The sequence below is a fragment of the Brienomyrus brachyistius genome, chromosome 22 (assembly GCF_023856365.1).
Source record: "Brienomyrus brachyistius isolate T26 chromosome 22, BBRACH_0.4, whole genome shotgun sequence".
NCBI lineage: Eukaryota > Metazoa > Chordata > Actinopteri > Osteoglossiformes > Mormyridae > Brienomyrus > Brienomyrus brachyistius.
Window position 1 is genome coordinate 12,847,687 of NC_064554.1, and position 18,577 is coordinate 12,866,263.

The following is an 18,577-nucleotide window of genomic DNA, read 5'->3' on the forward strand; positions in this document are numbered from 1 at the left end:
ACAATAAATAATTAAACCTAATAAACTGAGAATACGTTATCAGCTGGTATTTGCTGTGCAACCACCGCAGAGGATTCAAATGCAGAAGCACGTTTGGTATTTGAGCAGCTGAAACGGGTAACCCCTGTCCTATTTATTCCATCAGCTTCCGATGGGCACACGCACCAAGCTCACACCCTTGCGGCTGCAGCTTTCAGAGATCTTACTGGAGCAGCGCCAACTAACATCGAACTGCTCACCGTGACCGTGTAGTTGATATATCATGTTCCTTCCTGTACTCAACAGCCAGCAAGCCACTGTCACATGACAAATCCTCCACAAGCAGGCGTGCACTGGCTATCAGGATGTTTGGGAATTTTCCTGGTGTGCCGCTCTTAAGAGGACCGGACTTTCTTCCCCAATCCTGGAATTATATATCTTGTATACCAGAGGTGCCCAAACCGTTGGTTGATCTTGGCGTGTTTCCAGGTTGATACCAGGAGATGATTAACTGACCAATCGGTCGGTAGCGAAATATACCAAGGGGGACACCCCCCCCCCCCCCCACCTCCGATCAACGGTAAATTCCCACGCTGCATTTTGTTGCCAGTCCTCCCCTGTCCACAAGCCTCTTAATATATGTTTTTCACGCATGGTTCCTTGTAGGTGGAACAAGCTTGCATCCAATCTCTTTAGTCCCTCATGACCTTCAAGGCATATTTTAGGACTCATATCTTCAGAGAACATCTCAACTAATGTCATCAATTCACTGACCCTCACCACCTCGCTGTGTCGGTTGACTGACCCACTGATGCGGTTTCAGCTGGAACTACTAGATGCTTTGTCATTGTAGGTCACACTTACAGTTAACCCCCATAGACTTGATGTGTCGGATACACCTGCTCCTTAACACAGTCACCCTATACCTCTAAACAGGAAGTCATGTGACTAGAACAGATCAAACACAGCATGTAGGCTTGGGGCTGCATGGTGACTCACTGGAAAGCAGTGTTGTCTGATATCTCCATGGTTGGGAGCGTGTGATGTTTGCATGTTCTCCTCATGGTACTCTGGATTCCATCTGCCGTTCCAAAAACTTGCAGGCAGGATAACCAGTATCTCTAAGTCGACCATAGAAGATGGATGGATGCAGCTGGGATCATGAGGTTCAGTAGCTGCACGAATAAGTGTTATAATGGCTAAGACACGTGATCAAAGTGATTCTAAAGATGGCGCGACTGCTGCCGCCAGACAGTGTGCTTCCAGGATCTCAGACACAGCCGTCGCCCCCCCTGGGATTTTCATGCATTGCACTGCCGAGAGTTTACAGTGAATGGCGCGGTAAACAAAAAAACATCCTTTCGGGGGGCAGTTCTGTGGCTGAAAACGCCTTGATAATGAGAGAGGTCAGGGGAGGACGGCCAGACTCGTTAAAGCTAACAGGAAGGGCCAAAGTGCCAAAATAACAGCTCAGTACAGCAGTGCTGCACAGGAAGCTTCTCTGAACGCACAACTAGTCTATCTTTAGCAGTTCAGGAGAGCAAAGGGGGGGGGGGGGTCATACATGGTACGATGCAGGTTTACCATTAATCTGCGTGCTGAGTGGTGATTCCCTGAGGTGATATTTATTTGTATAGCTTGTCTGATGTTAGGTTCTAAAAAGTGTCTGTATGTCATTTACTCCCAGACCGATCCTGCAGTAGTTGCTGGTCACTCCTCAGAAGCTCAGCCCAACAGCTGCTGTACCCAAAGCACAACTCCCAAGCACCCCTACACTCCCGATACATCATCTGCCTCATTTGCATGTCACTTTGCACAAACCCATCTGCTAAACGTGAATGTGATTCCTTCAGTACCTCTTCACGCAACTAGTGCCCACGTTCTCTTCAGATCAGCACTGTAGCACGGAATCTGCCCGAAACATTGACCAAAACACACAGCACAGATTTAAAGTCTTGCACTCCGGGACTGGGCTTAAAGGGGGTGGCGTGGAGGTGCAGTGGTTAGCACTGTGGCCTCGCACATCTGGGACTTGGATTTGGTCACAGCTATGGCTCCATGTGTGTGGAGTTTGCACCTTCTCCCCGTTTCATTGTGGGGTTTCCTCTGGGTACTCCGGTTTCGCTCCACAGTCCAAATATATGCTGAGGCTAATTGGAGTTGCAAAATTGCCCATGGGTGTGCAGGTATGACTGACTGGTGTGTGTGTGCGCTGCAATGGGTTGGCGCCCCATTTGGAGTTGGTCCCTGCCTTGCGCTGGTACCCTCTAGGATAGGCTCCAGACCCCCCCCCCCCCGTGACCCTGAATAGGGCAAGCAGTTTCAGAAAACGGTTGGATCGGCCTTCGACTCCTAGAGCTTTGTTCCCTGCTAAAACAGCTGTGTAATTTTAAAATTATCTGACTTTTTCTGCTCGGACATTTAATAACATATAACACATAACCTGCTGATGTCGGCGATGCGGTTAAATCTTCTTTAACCACTCGGGGGAAACTGATGCTGCGAAAAGCACAACATGGAAAACACTTCAGACTGAATTGCTTTTAAGCAACAGGGGGTTGTTCTTGGTCACAGGCAGCCTTACGGAAATGAGCGGGGGGGGGGGGGGGGGGGGGGGCTCTTATAAACTCAGGCACCCAGGGGTAGGTTTGTTGTTTCAGGGGCCCAACTCAAAAGGTCACTAAATAAGTAGCTGGCGAGTAGTCAGAAGATGGTAGCTAGCTGGTTAGCAGAGCATGTTGCTTCAGCGTCTCCTAATATATTTAGTATTTAGTGCAGTGACAGTGTGTGGCCAATAGGGGGCCTCAAAACCTCTGGGGCCCCACACCAATGTGCGCTTTGAGTGATGGCAAACACCACTGGCGTAGCCAGAGTAACAGGAGGACCAGCAAGACCCCTCATCCGAATAATCAACGTCAATGCAGAACACAGACCTTCGACTCACTTCATTATGTTCCAAGCTTTTCAAGTTAATTTCATAAGATGCTGTGGCGAAAACTGAAATAAAAAGCCTTGGGGGTTAGTGGATGACAAGTTTGCCGTGTTTTAATGTGTTTAAATTTAAACTTTGAGTGTAAATTGTAATTTTATTTGGAAAGGCCCGAGGCTTTCTGAGAATGAGCAGCCCTCTGCAGCCAGAGAATGAGGATTTCAATCGTAGCGAATTTACTTGAATTAATCCAAAGCTGTGTTATTTTTCATTTTAATTAGCAGTAAATGGTAATTAATATCTTTGAAAGGAACTTCGTGCGCCAACACATCGTTAATTGGTTAATTATCTTTTACATTCATCCCAATCAAAATTTAAAACATTTAATAACCGATTAATTTTAATTGCCCAGATTAGCCCGTAATCCATAATATTGGTATCCATGATGATTTTGTTCCTTCAGTTATTGTTCTCAATGATTTATTCTGTGTTCTGTTGTGCAGTGATGTCGCCGAGTCGGCAGTGTTCACCTGATGTGCTTTTAAGTCAATTAAAAAGTGACCAAACTTTATGGTGGGTTTTCAAAGGACCGCAGTGTCTGGAGGGCTCACCTTGCATGAAGGTCACCCCCGATGTTTGTGACGTGATGGCATGTGGCATTTGATTATTATTGCTATTTTATTTTATTTTTTCATTGACATAATAAATTTAGTCTCACCTGCAAGGGTTATTTGGGGTCAGGGAACCATCAAATGTCAGTTCTGTGGTCAAACAATTATAATGACAGTCGTTCATCAAACACATCAGTAATTTTGGCATGTTCAAATTTGATTATCCCCTGTTTGCCTTATGAGAGCAGACTGCACTAAATCAACAGCAAGAGTGAAACATTGAGATATTAGGAAGACAGAGAGATGTCAAAATAGCTTTTGTAACATGGTGTCATTTCAGCAGCAAACAGCAATCTCCACTCAGCCTGCTATCCAGTTTCAAGCCCTTGTTCAGTTAAGATGGTGACTCAAGGCCCATACAGGCAGGGTGGGTATAATTAGCTAGCAAGTACAGTCAGATGATAGTAGCTAGCTGGTTAGCAGAATATGCAGCCTCAGTATCTCCTAATAAAGAACATTTATTTAATACTTAGTGCAGTGAATGATTGTGGCCAACAGGTGGCCCCATGCGCTACACACCAAATGGGGCTTAGTGGCAGGAATAGTGGCTTGGCCTGAAATCTGGGCCTGGCCTGGTTGGGGAGTTCCTTTACATTCCTGGAAGTTGGCAACAGCGGGGCTGGACGTGTCAGGGAGCACGCAGGAGGCAAGTACTCCCTCTGTTACTGTCTGAGAAGCTACTACAAGGATGGGCTACTACAAGGATGGGCTACTACAAGGATGGGCTACTACAAGGATTGAGCTAATCCAAACACCTGCAGATGAGGTATGGAAAAGTGAATGCCAACATTGGGCCTTACCTCATCCAGTCTCCTTCTCTCTCTCTCTGTCTCTCAGAGCCTCAGCCAGCAAATCACCAGGACCACAGTTGATGATGCGGATACTAGGGGGGGTTTCGAGCCACTTTAAGAATTCCCATTTGGGAAATTTTAAGGGGGATGACTTGGAGCTCCTGCCCCTGTGGTCCCAGCCACACCCAGCCAATGGACCATCAATCCTCATTCAATGACTGGCATCCTCTGCTGGGGCTCGGCTGCTCTCCTTCACTCCTTAAACAAGCTTGAAGAGAGGAGGAAGAAAAGGGCTGTTAGACTCAGGCTGCATCATCTATGCCCCATGACACCAGTAAGGGGCAGTGTCCTACGCAGCAAATCAGTCATCCTCGTTTTAACTTATACCTGCTGCCCGCTGGGGTGGCTCGGGTCGCATGAGGTCGGGTCCCGTCAGCGCCCCCCCTACTCCGCTCCCTAACACATGCACACACTCAACAAGCAAACAGAGTGACTCCTCCTGTGTTCGATCCCTGGGTCTTCAGACAAAGATGCTTGTGTAAAGCAGCCTTCATCTTCGACTGGAGTCTCGTTTCCCGGTCAGTCTGCAGACAAACAAACAGGGGAGTTGGACTGAATAAGTGAAGGAATAAATGAATAATGAATAACACATCATAAGGGATGGGGGGGCACCCCACTGTAAATCTGAGCCTGGGAGGGGGGCTTCCTCAGACTGCCTTATCTATTTGAGAGTCTAATTAGCATAGAAATGACTTCAGCAATAAAGAAACAATATAGTCTCACCTGAATGCAGGTAATGCTCATAGCTGTGTTAGCCAACATAATTAATACTCATAGCTGTGTTAGTAAACATGATTAACGCTCACAGCTGAAGCTAGCTAACACAGGAAATGCTCATAGATGTGTTAACAAACACAAGTAATGCAAATAGCTCTAGGTCCAGCTATCCATCACTTTGGGCACCATCGTTTGTGAGCACCGATTACCTCGATCTCACCCTGGAGCTGCTCGGAACCTCCCTGCTCTCGAGCTAGAACCCATACAGCTGGATTGAACCCCGCTATCCCTGTTGGAAAACCACTGCTGCCTCCAGCAGTGACTTTTCATTTATTACGGAGAACTAAGTCATGCCTTTCATACTTGCTCCATTCATCCCAGTCCCAGAGCCCACTCACCATCAGATGTATGTTCCTGGGCACAGGGTTAACTGGTGGAAAGAGCCTTGTTCGACTCCGGAGCAACAGGTAACTTTATGGATTCCACCTGGCATGATGCCATTTGATTCCCCTCAAGCCACTGTCTTCACCTCTAACAGTTAGGGAGGGCAGATGGAACTCTGCTAGTTGCCAGTCAGGTGATGCCCACAGCGAGGAGATTCAGTTCTTGGTCCTGTTGGCGGTCAGCGATGGTTTGAGCATGAGACATCCCTGGTTGCAGCTCCATAACCCCGATATGGACTAGGCTGAGGGAAAGATAAAAACCTGGTCTGCTCACCTTCTCATGAAGAGTGTTATCCTACCATGCAGAGTCTCCTCCGTGGAGATTTTTCTCCCTGAGGGCGAAACCCAGGTTCCAGAGGAGTATCGCTACTTTGTTGATGTCTTCAGTAAGGCTAAGGCTTTGAACTGCCTCTGCACTGGAGGTTGGACTGTGTAATTGACCTGATGGCATCCTTGCCAGAGGGTCAGCTGTTTATGGTGCCCCAGCCAGAAGAGGAGGCAAAGGAGATGTACATCAAAGAGGCTCCGGCACAAGGTATGATCTACCTGTCCACCCAAGAAGAAGGATGGAAGTCTCTGATCATGCATCAATTATTGAGCTCTGAACGTTATTACCCATAAGTGCCCTGAGCCCTTACCTGTGATCCCCTTAGCCCTGGACCAGCTCCATGATCCTCAAGTCTTCACTAAGCATCTCCACAGTGCCTGCAGTTTGATCAGAGCTGAGGATGAATGAAAGATGTCCTTCAACACCATCATGGGTCAGTTCCAATATCTGGTAATGCCTTAAGGGTTAGCCAACAGCCCTTTGATCTTTCAGGGTTTCATGAGCAGCATCTTCTACATGGACGATATCCTGGTGTACTCCTCCTTCCCCAAGGAACACGTCCAACATGTCTAGAGGGTGCTGCAGTGTCTCCAAGAGAATAACCTGTTCATCAAAGGAGGCAAATATGAATTTCACTAGACCACACTCAAGTTCCTTGGTTACAAGAAAGATCCACCCCAGGGGTGTAGGCATGGATGAAGAGAAGGTGAAAGCTGTTTGAAACTGGCCGCAGCCTCCACACAGCGAAAGAGCTCCAATGTTTTCTGGGCTTTGCCAACTTTTATCACCTGTTCAACTTCAGATTCAGCCTGGAGGCTGCCCCTCTCGCTGCTCTGCTCCAAGCCTGTTGGACCACTCTCTGCTGGAACCCGGAAGCAGAGGGAGTGCTCCAACACCTCAAAGACCACTTTTGCTCCGCACCAGTCCTTCAAGAAGCCAATCCTATGATGCCATTCATCGTTGAAGTACACGCTTCTGAGTTGGTAGTGGGGGCTGTGTTTTCTTAATGCCAGGGGGGAGGGGGATGTTGCATCCATATATGTTCTTTTCCAGAAAGTCGACCCCTGCAGAGCGAAACTATGACACTGGCAACAAGGAGCTGCTGGCCATCAAATTGGCACTGAAACAGTGGTAACACTGGCTGGAGGGCACTACTCAACCCTTTGAGGATCTCAATGATCATTGCAACCTTGAATATCTCAAGTCTGCTAAACGTCTCAACCTTCTACAAGCTTTGTGGACACTCTTCTTCACATACTTTTAATTCAGGGTATCGTACCTTCCTGGGGTGAATAACATCAAGGTGAACGATCTCTCTCATCAGTTTATCCCTCCAGTCGAAAACGAAGAACCCATCCCAATCTAACCTGACCTTTGTTTCCTCAGTCCTATCACCTGGGACCTCAACCACTCAATTCAAGAAGCCCAGTGCAACAAGTCCACTCCAGCCAGCTGTCCCCTCAGAAAGGTCTATATTCCCTTCTCCTTTCGGTTGGCCACCACATAATGGGTACATTCCTTCCTCAGCTCCTGGCCCGACGAAACTGGTGGCCTGGCTGGACAAAGGAGGTGGAAGAGTTTGTGCTCCTTTGCCTGGTCTGCGCCTAACACTAGGCAGACACCCAAAAACCTGCAGGTTGGCTGGGGAAGCTACAACACGTAGTGGATTGGGAAGGTTACGGCCTTGAAGAATGGGCCTGGGTGGTAGCGACAGATGTTGTCGGCCCAGACCTGATCTCTGCCTTCCACTAAGACCACCCGGATAAACCTGCCCTCTGACCCCAGGGTTGGCCCCATCACCACCTTCTGCCTCCAGTCGGTGACCATCGGGGGAGGCTTCTGTCATTCTCCGCCTTGTGAGAATGCCAGCTCGCTCAGAAAATTAACCGCACCTGCCATTAGTCCCTTAAAAAAGCCTGGGGCTTATTCTTCTTTGTGCCACCATACTAAGTGTGTCTTCTGTGTAGCCCTGTCCTGACCTGCCTGCCAGGTTCCCATCCGCCCCTGTTTCCCCCGGATCCCTGTGTTCTGTCCATCCCCATCCATCATCTCCTGTGTAGGACTGACAATCCCACCGTTCATGACTATACACTCCGTGACCCTGACCACATTTCAGCGTCTCAATTCTGCTTCTGTTTGCCCTGGTCCTAATAAAACCACCGACTTTCTCAGCTCTTTGATCTCTACCGAGTTTTCTCTCATGACACACAGGGGCAAAGGAAACCCCGAATTGCCACTGCAATAGGAGAGCAGCTTGTCCATGCTCGTTAATGGTAATCCAATCCGCTGATCGAGATGCCCCTGGAGAGAGAATGTCGCACTGTGGGAGGTATGGGAGCGAACAGCGAAAGGTTAAAAAAATAAAGGACACCATCCTCTAGCTCACATGGGGGGTGGGGGGTGTATATCGGCATGACAAATAACCATATCCTACTGTAATAGATGATAACGAGTGGAGGGTTTGGGCAGTCAGACTTGCAGGACTGGGGGGGAGGGTGGGATTGTTCAAGCTGAGTGATCACAGAACCGACTGAATAACTGTGGTTCTGAACTGTGTAGCATGGGGGAGATATAGACTTAAACTCATCACACACAATTTTGCTGAAGGGTTTCGGAGTAATCAACCTAACTGCACCTAAATACAGATTTTTCTACATACGTACAACACAAATTTCATGAAAACTCATTAGAAAAAACACCTGTGATCTTATTAGTGCAGATATTAGAGCTAAGATCCAGAGATGGGGAGCAGCAGTTCCGTTAAGCAGCATTCATGGGTAATTAGAAACTGGTGGTGTTGCTGCGGGTGCTGAGGTTCTTTTGGTTGTTGGGGATCCTTTGGGGTTCTGGGTCTCCTCTGGGATGCCGGGGCTTCTTTGGGGTGCCGGGGCTCCATTGAGGTGCCGGGGTTCGTTTGGGGTGCTGGGGCTCCATTGAGGTGCCGGGGTTTGTTTGGGGTGCCAGGGCTCCTTTGGAGTGCTGAGGTTCCTTAGGCATGCCAGGGTCCCTTTGGGGTGCCAGGGCTCAATTGAGGTGCCGGGGTTTGTTTGGGGTACTGGGGCACCATTGAGGTGCCGGGGTTCGTTTGGGGTGCCGGGGCTCCATTGAGGTACCAGGGCTCCTTTGGAGTGCTGAGGTTCCTTAGGCATGCCAGGGTCCCTTTGGGCTGCCGCGGCTCTTCGTCCTGCTGTCTCGTGACTTGTTTCCTGCTCGGGTGGATGTGTGGCTGCAGTAATGACAGCGCAGCTCTGATGCCGACTCCCTGTCCGGCTCAGTGGGCGTCCAGCCGCGGCTGAGTGACAGGAATCCTGGGGGCGTTTCGATTCCTCTGCCAATATAGACATTTGAATTTGACAAGTGAGTGAATTTATATACTTCTGTTAATGCAAGGCGGCAGACAGGGGTGACACTGACTTTCTGCTTTGTGTACCTATAAATCCTTATATATTTATACCGCTTCATGCATAATCATAAACATAGATCAATTATAGAATAAATTCTGGTTAATAGATCTGTTTACTGCATTACATTCTTTTGTTATACAGTACTTATATCTGGAACACACAGATCTGACTAGTTACACCTCAAGTCCACATGTAAACAATCGCTGCTTTTATAATCTGCCTCTGGAAAGTCGCTCTCCATGGTGCTGAAACAGCCACTGACTGTGCCTAAGCATCCCATGCAGTCAGGAAGGTAAATACTCAGAACCCAGTGAATAGCACAGCACCTCCAGTAAGGGGCATTAGCTTGAACATTACACAACTGTGCCACGGTCACACGACCAGGTGACCTCACCCCAGTCACATGACCATGCGACCTCACCCCGGTCTCATGACTGTGTCACCTGACCCATCTGTTGAATTTCAGTCAAATTACGGAAGCATCCTTCTCGCTTGGAAGTGGTCGATGAGGATCTAAGAGGGCTCCACACCTTCCCCCTCCCCCAACCACTCAGCATACACCTGCTATGACAACCCCAGCACCCCATCCCCAGATGTAAAAGCAGCTGTGTGAACAGCCCTCCTGGTTGTCAATTCAGAGAGCAGCCGCAATAACTCAGCCAATTTCATTAGCTCCCATCCAGGGTTTCCAGCTTGTTCTCATTAAAAGAGGAGATTGCTTTTTAAATTGTTTTGCCTCTGCACGCAGGGACAAGCAAAGCACTCATCCCAATTAAAGAAGGGAAAAAAAAAACAAAAATGGAGGGGGGTGGGCTCAATAAATCCTATAATTCCCCCCAGTCGTGTGACACACCCCAAATGCTTCTAGAAATTCAATGAAGGCCAGGAGCAACCTCGCACATCACCGTATGTCATCGCCCCTTGGTCTAGAACAGCCCAGTTTATCAGCACAGTACTGGGCCAATGGGAAGCTACTGTAAGGAACTCCCCCAAAAGTGGAGAATGGTCAGCTGACTGCATGGAGACCCCGGCTGACCGAATTCTGCCACCCCCACCCCACAACACATAAAAGGAGGTGGTGCAGAGTGGTGGAGTTACATTAGGACCAATTGGCCTTTAGTGACAGCTCTATATATATGTATACATACCCCCAACCAAAACTAACCCACCTTTATAACTAATGAGTTATGCCCCATTGGTCAAGCAACTCAGACCTCGGTCGTGCCTGAGTGCGAGGGCTTGGATTATTTCTGATTATTTTTTTAGTATTTCCCTGATTGGCGGAGGGGGGGGGCAAAACTTTAAAATTTTCTTAGGTACCTTGCTTCATTAACGAAGTCTGTACTGTGAGTCTCCCACCCACCATCATTAATACCAAAGATACAGTAACCAAACATTCCTGTCAGTCTCATGAATGACACAATTTTTACATTTGGACCAAAGCTGAACAAAACAATGGAATGTTTTGGAGGCTCATTGATCGTCAGTGCCCTGGCTATTCCGGAACGTTCCGTCAGCACGCGTCTTGGGTCCGTCCCCGAATCACGCCTAGACCTGCACACCCGACATTCGGCTGCTGAGGCTTAAGCTCTGCAATTTTCGTCTGCAACTTTTAATGCTAATAAATGGCCAAGGTCGTTGGTGAAGTGTCACCAGCCTTGTCTTCACCAGAAGGCTGGCGGGGGGTGGGGGGGGCACGAGGCTGGGGAGCCAGGGTCACAGCTGCTTAACCACTCGCTGCTGAGTTATGACGCTAATCTTTCGGACGTCTAATTGAGGGGAAGCCCCAGGGAATTATAGCAACGGGCAACATAAACATATGTTCTCAGAAGGTCCTCTTATTCAGTCTGGCAGGTGGGAAGCTCACGTTTCGGGACCTTATTTGTGAAAGGGGGGTGGGTCACAACATTTCAAACCCAGGCGGAGGCGAGAGAAACCAGTAGTGACTAGGGCGGGGGTGCAGTTTCTCTATTCACTTGTTATTAGGCCAAACCAATATCTTATTTTCCGAGCCAGAGGGACTCACACACACCTCCTTCTTAATTCCTTATGTCTCTCATTCACGTAACAGGGGCGGGTAACAGCACTAAGGGTCTGTAAGCCGGACTAGGAACCTTAACAGGCCGATAAACAGAGAAGACGACCATTAGCTATCGAAACCGCTCATAAATGCGACCGTATTTCCGCGATACTCAGAGTAAAACACGGCAAGAAAAGGACAAACAACATTTCGCTTGTTCCATAGGTGAGAAAAATTTATTGGGGTCACAACCACAAACATGGGAACACACTGCTGCAGTTTACAATAACTCTGTTGAAGCAGGCGGCGTTCCCGCGGCAACCGACCCGTCCCGCCCGGAGCAGCACCGGTGTTTCCAGTCAGCCAATGGGAAAGCAGCTAGGGCCCAGCTGATGCTGATGTCATCACGGTGCTACCTCTACTTCGGGTGTGCAGACTAACTGGGCAGGGAGGCCATCGATACGCATCAACGTAGCCTCTAACCGGCGCAAAAGAGAAGCGAGAAAACCGGCATGGATATGCGGAGTCTTTACCGACGCAAGACTGCGATCAAAGTCCCATTAATATCTTCAAGATTCTAACTGGAAGACTATATACACATTAGGGAATGCCAAACAGAAAACAATATTCATGTTTTCATACAGAAGTTTACTTCAGCGTGCAGATGTGTGTCAATCACGTTGATCGACCTTGAAAAATTCAGCCAGATTTTGCAAACTGACTCACAGATCTGAATATTCAAATTTCTCATTCCCCATTCAGTCTCCATGTCCTGTCAGCTTCTCGCATTAATATGTATGCTGAACAATTTCACCCATCATCTGACTTTAAGATACTGGGACATTTATAAAGGAACAAAAATATCTATTTTCTATTTGGCAAAAAAGCATAGTATACACATACAAGAGCGTTGAACAAATTCACGTCAGAATTAACATGATATACAGTACTAACATTATTGAATCAAATAAAACATGCATGCATAGAATAACTATAAAATCTAGACTAAAATTTCCCTTCTGTTTTGGCTAGACCAAAAAATATTAATATTAGTGATAATAATAGTTATAGTCCATTAATTTACTCCTATATGAACTGTGCTCAAGAATTTCTCCGTAATATGTGACCCATGTCTCGTCACAAATCTCCGGATGGATGGTTTGCATAAGCCGTGTGTTCAGAGGCACTAACCTTGTGAAAAAGTACGGTCTGACGAGGGCTCAGGTTCGAGACGAGAACACAGCACTGACAGGAGCGAGCTACTATGTGACGGGACACATGCCCATTTTCTGCAGGTCCCACGACAGGCAAGACACGCCAGGCATGGACAGAGTACTGACAGAGTACTGACAGAGTACTGACAGAGTACTGACAGAGTACAGCGTATGTGTGTGTGCTTCGGGGAAATCTACATCCAATAATTAAACACCCCATATAAGAAAAGCAAATAAATGTGCCCTAAAACCGTGCTTATATTTTCCTGAAATCAGTGCTGTAGTCAGTTGCCGATCCGCCCCGGAATATTGCAGCTATACATACAGAGTCGCAATGTAGCAGGAGTGAAGACGTTTCATCAGCTCCTGGGAGGGTTTTTGAGGAGCTTCATCTCCGTGAGCGGAGGGTGGGGGTGGGTGGGGGCACAGCTGTGCAGCCCTGATTAGCCCCCATTGTCCCGCTTCCCCTTCTTAAAAAGCCGCAGCATCGGTAGATTCGGACAGGTTCGGCGTCACCTCCAAATATTCATCATTGCCGTATGGAAGCTTGCAGTGTAAACATGTTCTGCCTGCCCTTTTAGCCTTACTGTTAGCACTGAGAGACCAACAAAAAAAAAGGCTGGGTGACCTTGAAAGACTCAGCCAACTTAGGAAATCATTTCCGGTGGCTTTGCCGGCCATGAACTAATAAGTTCGAGGCAATGAAATAAACATTACTGCAAAAGAAAACAGACAAACAAAAAAATAAATAAAATAAATACACTGTTCTGAGAAACGGAGCAGCTGAACAACAAACACAAATAAATAATTGAGGGATGTGTTATTGTTGTTCGTTAAATTGCTTCCTTGGGGTTTGTCATGTTTGCTGTTGCTGTTCTCTCAATTTTCTGCAGGATTACCTGCAGCAAGACGGCAGTCTGACAACACCAAGCAGAGGAGGCTTAAACGCAGCCTTAGAAAAATAGAAAAATAGAGTCGTCAGAATAGTGACACACAAGGAGGCTATGAAGTCACTCGTACTGTTGCTTGGCAGACGGTGCTGCCTTGCGGTGTTTCCTGCTATGCCTAGGTCCAAGCAACATAGTCTAGATTTGCCTACCAGACAAATCCACAGCTTTGACTGCCACAGCGGAGGAAAACAAAACAAAACAAAACAAAACAAAACGAAACAAAAACAAAACAAAAAACAGTCCAGAACTATTTAAACCTCTGACCCTGTCTTTAAATTTCCTGCCAATCCAGGAAGTTGCGGAGTGAGGTCATAGCTCCCTGAGGGTAACTGCAGGCGCATGAACACACACACACACACACACACACGCACGCACACACGCGCACACACAAACACACAGTAAACACACACAGACACGCAGACAGCAGCCTAAGGTTGGAGATTGTGACTTCCCATGCTAGGCTACACCTGGATGACAAACTCAGGGTTGGTGTAGGTGAAGCCCATGAACTCGTTCTGGTCCAGGTTCATGATGAAGAGCTTGTCAGTGGGGGTCATCTCCACGGGCATCTTGGTGAACTCCTTGTCGAAGTTGCATGTGTCCTTCTTGTTTTTCTGATTGGGAGAGAAAACAGGAAGAGGGTGAAGGATTCTGTGACGATTCTAGGGTACCAGGGAAAGCTGATGGCGGTTTAAGACTCTGTGCACCGCAAGCCTGGCACCTTCCCCTCTCTATTATAAGCCCCAACGCTGCAGCTCGTGCTGACCTAGCAGTCCTGTTCCCTCCTTGGTCAAGACGGCACTGTTACCTTGTACCCAGATGAGCAGTGGGGGTGGGGTCCAGAGTTACGAATGAGTGGCTAGGGGTGATGAGGGGGATTTCCAAGAAAGGAAAGATAGGAGTCAGATAGGAGTGGGGGCAGTTATTGCAATGAAAATGATGAGAGAGATTATAATTAATACATATGCGATGTAGGTCTGTGTGAGACGGGAGGAAAGTGCCATAAGTGGCTTAAATGAGGAGCCCAAAGAGATCAGATCCCACAGAAGGAAGAGCGGAACCTCATCTGGACGTCAACAGGACGTCGCACGTGGCCTTTTCGGACACCTAAGGCTACGCGCCACGGGGCAGCCCTGAAATCCGGAGAGCCTCCGACATACACAGCACGCAACAGACGGGTAAAGGAAGGACGCCGGTCAAACCGCAAGCTGAAACGGTCGACCGCGGAGACATTTAAAAGGGGAACTGGACGAGGAAACGGCACCCAAGGAACATCAAAAGTGGCAGTGACGGGAAAACAGCAGCAGCGGCGGAACAGAATGGAGACCGACTGCAAACATGTTACTCACGCTACACGTGACAGCTGGCAGCTGTGGGAAGGCAGCCAAACATACAGGTAGGACTGAGGAGATGGAAAATATAGCGATCTGAGAAGGGTTTAGAGACAGGTTTAGAGCTCAGTATCCTACCTTCGGCGGCACATCCCTTGAAGGCCCTCAGCCCCAGGGGTAGGCTGCACATAAGGCCCAGCTCCAGTGCAGGAAACCTGGGCATCAGCTTCACTGGAGTGCCTGGTCACATGAGGCCTACACAACTGCTAGTCATAAATCCACCCTGAGCAAGTAGGCGTCTTGGTAAAGTAAGTATTGATTTAACAAAATGCATTTCATAATAGAGCATTCCTATATATGGAATTTACAGCAGAGAATAAATCAAATCGCAGCAAAGTTTTGTTTTAATGTAGCTCCTTGTGGTGTTTAAGCTCATTTCTGTTTTTTTATTGGGTGAGACCAGCCACACAGTAATTCTAAAATGGATTACGACGTCCTGTAGGGCTGCTGTGGAAGTGGCTGGACATGTGCTTGCACAGAACCGTGAGACCCAACCGTGCAGGAACATGCGGAAACAGTGGGCTTTGCGATGATGGCTGTCTGGCAGTGGGGCCATGCCGCCCATGATGAAACACCTCAAATTCATGTTTGCTTTTAAGGGGTGGGAAAACAGCAGGGCTTTCGGTTTTGAGGTTTGGGTGATGTTAAGTCATATGATGATGCAACTGGATTCTCATAAGTAGGCAACTCGTTGTAATATAGGGGCTGTGAGAACCTTATTCATGGCTGAAAAATAGATGACAGCTGACAGGATGGGGGGGGGCGGGTCATGCAGTACGGATACCTGGGGGGACCAAACCCTCTTAAATGGAACATTTGTTCTTGCACACCCCAGACTAGCTATCTCTCCCCCAACCTCCCACGCCTACCCCCGGGGGGGCTGTAGTTTATTCGTTCCTCGAAATGTTAAGGTGCGCAGGTGTGGGGGGGGGGGGGGCTTTTCTGGCAGGTGCTGGTGGAGCGTCACCTGTTTTCTGCAGATAAACGGCAGGCTCCTACTAAGCTACCGGCTTTAATTCCAGGATGTGGATTCCGGAATTCATTAACATCCGTGTGCTAAATGCAAGCAGCTCAGCGGTGAATACCTCTAGCAATATTTTAAAAGGATACACAGCGATGTAATCATAATAAGACCAATAATAACTCAAATTTTAATAGTAATAACTGGCAGGGTAATTACACGCCATAAAAAATAGCAGCATCGCAGCGCTGAAAATCTCTCTCATAAAGGGCAGACAATCACACGTGTGACGGCACACAGTCGTGCCCTCTCAGGCCTGTCTGGCGTGTCCCGATAGGACCGTCCCGCGTGAAGTCGCTGTGGTCATCGGAACTCGGCCCCAGTTCAGAAAACACCCAGAAAGCCTCAGTAACCGAATCCAGTCTGGTACCATCCAAAGAAAAAGTCTTCACATGGCAATAAATGTTAAAGATTTATTTCATGTATTTTTTATATACCTTTTATGGACACTGTCTTAGCACATAAAAAGCTGTGAGATATAGTGAACGGATCACACACGTGCGCACACACACACATACACACGCACACTCACACACACACACACACATACATACACACACGCACGCATAACAGGCCAAAAGCGTTGTTAGAAACACAAATGATCAAACGTAAGATGAAAAAAAAAAATCACAGTTCTTAGTTAATAATTCATGCAGAAAGCTTGGTTCTCATGTCAATACCAACCCAGGTAGCATCGTCAGTTTAAGAGAAACACAAACAATTTTTATAGTATTTTTTAAGCAAGGAAATTGACTTAACATTATTTGACACTTTTAATACACTATTTTATAATTTTCGTTATCAAGCTGCTTACAAAAATATCTACGCCCCGTAATAAAGTAGACTACATGTCTGGCAGAAATGGAAAAAAAAACTCAATTTAGATATTATATATATTTGACAAAAATCCATCTGTTTTAGCTGTTATTGGAACTGCTTATAACCTATGATGAATTCTTTTGGCACCATTTCCCCTAAAATCCCTTAAAATCCCTTAAAATCAGGAGCCCCCCACTGCAGGGAGCCTCGGGGGGAGAGGAGTCACCCGGCAGGTCGCCGAGGTTAATCACGCACGGGATTCGTTCTCCGAGGTCGGGGCGGGGGGCTGCTCTTCTGACACACTCCTTCTTACCGAGCCGCTCAGTGTGTCACATAATTTTGCATACGGCTACGCTGCACTGCATGCTGGGAAAAGCAAGCCGAGGTTCGGGTCTAACAGCTGGGCTCAGTTTCACGCAACCGCTTGGTTGTAGTGGTTTGTGAAGCTGGGCTGCTGGGGCTGACCGACAATAAGGCGAAGCGGCGTGCTAATACACCCCCCGGAAAAAACGCACCGTCACTGTGTTCGCCTCGATGGGGTCGGGAATTGTTATGAATCTATGGCTCCAAGGCTGGAGCGGCTGGATTGAAGGGGCTGTTCTATGTACAGGCAGATGCACAAGAAGAAAAACAGCATCATAATCACTGAAGCTCAAGTCAACAAGAACAGCTGGACAGATTCATCCTGTAAACATCGTTTCATGCTTAAAAAAAAAAAAAAACTATTAAGTAAGCACTCCTATATGATATAGTGATTAAAATGCTTCTTAAAAAAAATCATAATTTCAGTCTAGCTTTTTAACTACCTATATAAGTTACAAGTTGCTATAAAACAGCACATGCATAAAAAAAAAATGGGTTGTCTGATTTCTGCTTAGTTCCTATTTTGGGTTTAGTCTGGTCCAAATCTTTGCAGTATTATACGAACAAAACAAAAAAAAATAAACATTTGCTTAACTGGTCATACTGGAGCAGCAATTAAAAAAAAAGAGAGACTCCATCGTGAATGACCCTGGAATCGATCGTTGGATGGTTCAAGCAAAACCCAGAGGCTGGTTTACTGGGATGAGGGTCTGAAGGAACAGGGTGACTACGCCATGCACAGCGGAGGGAGAGGGCCGTGGCTAGGGCTGTGATGGGGGGGGGGGTGCCTTGGGGTTTCTGACTGGATTACAGTAAGGGCACATTCCGGGAAAACGGCCCTCATTCTGACAGTTTGCAAACATGACATTTAAAACTGAAGATATTGGTCCCAGACTGAGGAGCATTAAGATAAGATAATGGGGATCATCCTAAGTAAGTTAGTTTTTTTTTCGTTTGTTGTTTAGTTTTCTTGCATTATCTACATACCGTACAAACACATCAAGCATGAGAGAGTATATTCATATACTTTAGATGCATCTAAGAGCCGATGAGAACGTCCTTAACTCTTGACTTCCATAACAGGGTACTCGGGGTTAATAAACGAAAAGCCCTCAAACTCGTCCTGGTCAATGTTCATGATGACCTCCTGGTCAGGCGGGGTTAACACTGGAGGGTGGCGGGTGAAAAAGCGATCAAAGTTCTCAGCGTCGCGGCCGCACTGCAGGGAGGAAGAAGAGAACAAAAAAAGAGGATGATGGGTGGGTGGGGGGGGTATGGGAATGGATATAAAACTAAGCAAAAGACAAACAAACAGTGACGAAACATTCAAGCAAACGAAACAAAAACAAAACAAAATCACAAATTAATCTAACATGGATAGGTAAAGACTAACAAAGAAAATACAACCAGACAACCTAAACACATACAACCAGACTAACAAAAATACAACCAAATACAAACACAGAATCACAAAAAC

At 47.2% G+C, this 18,577-nt stretch overlaps 1 protein-coding gene across 3 annotated transcripts in view; it reads right to left on the reverse strand.

Moving 5' to 3' along the window:
* Nucleotides 1–11,556: 11,556 nt before the first annotated feature.
* Nucleotides 11,557–18,577, reverse strand: part of LOC125717893 (protein kinase C beta type) — a 50,523-nt gene continuing 43,502 nt past the window's right edge. For 2 of the 3 annotated variants that reach the window (XM_048991243.1, XM_048991245.1), the window contains one exon: nt 16,318–18,319. In XM_048991243.1, the coding sequence (XP_048847200.1) occupies nt 18,161–18,319 (159 nt within the window). In that variant the 3' untranslated portion in view covers nt 16,318–18,160. Of the gene's footprint in view, nt 14,121–16,317; nt 18,320–18,577 lie in introns of those variants that run through there. The other variant, XM_048991244.1, reaches the window with a different exon arrangement.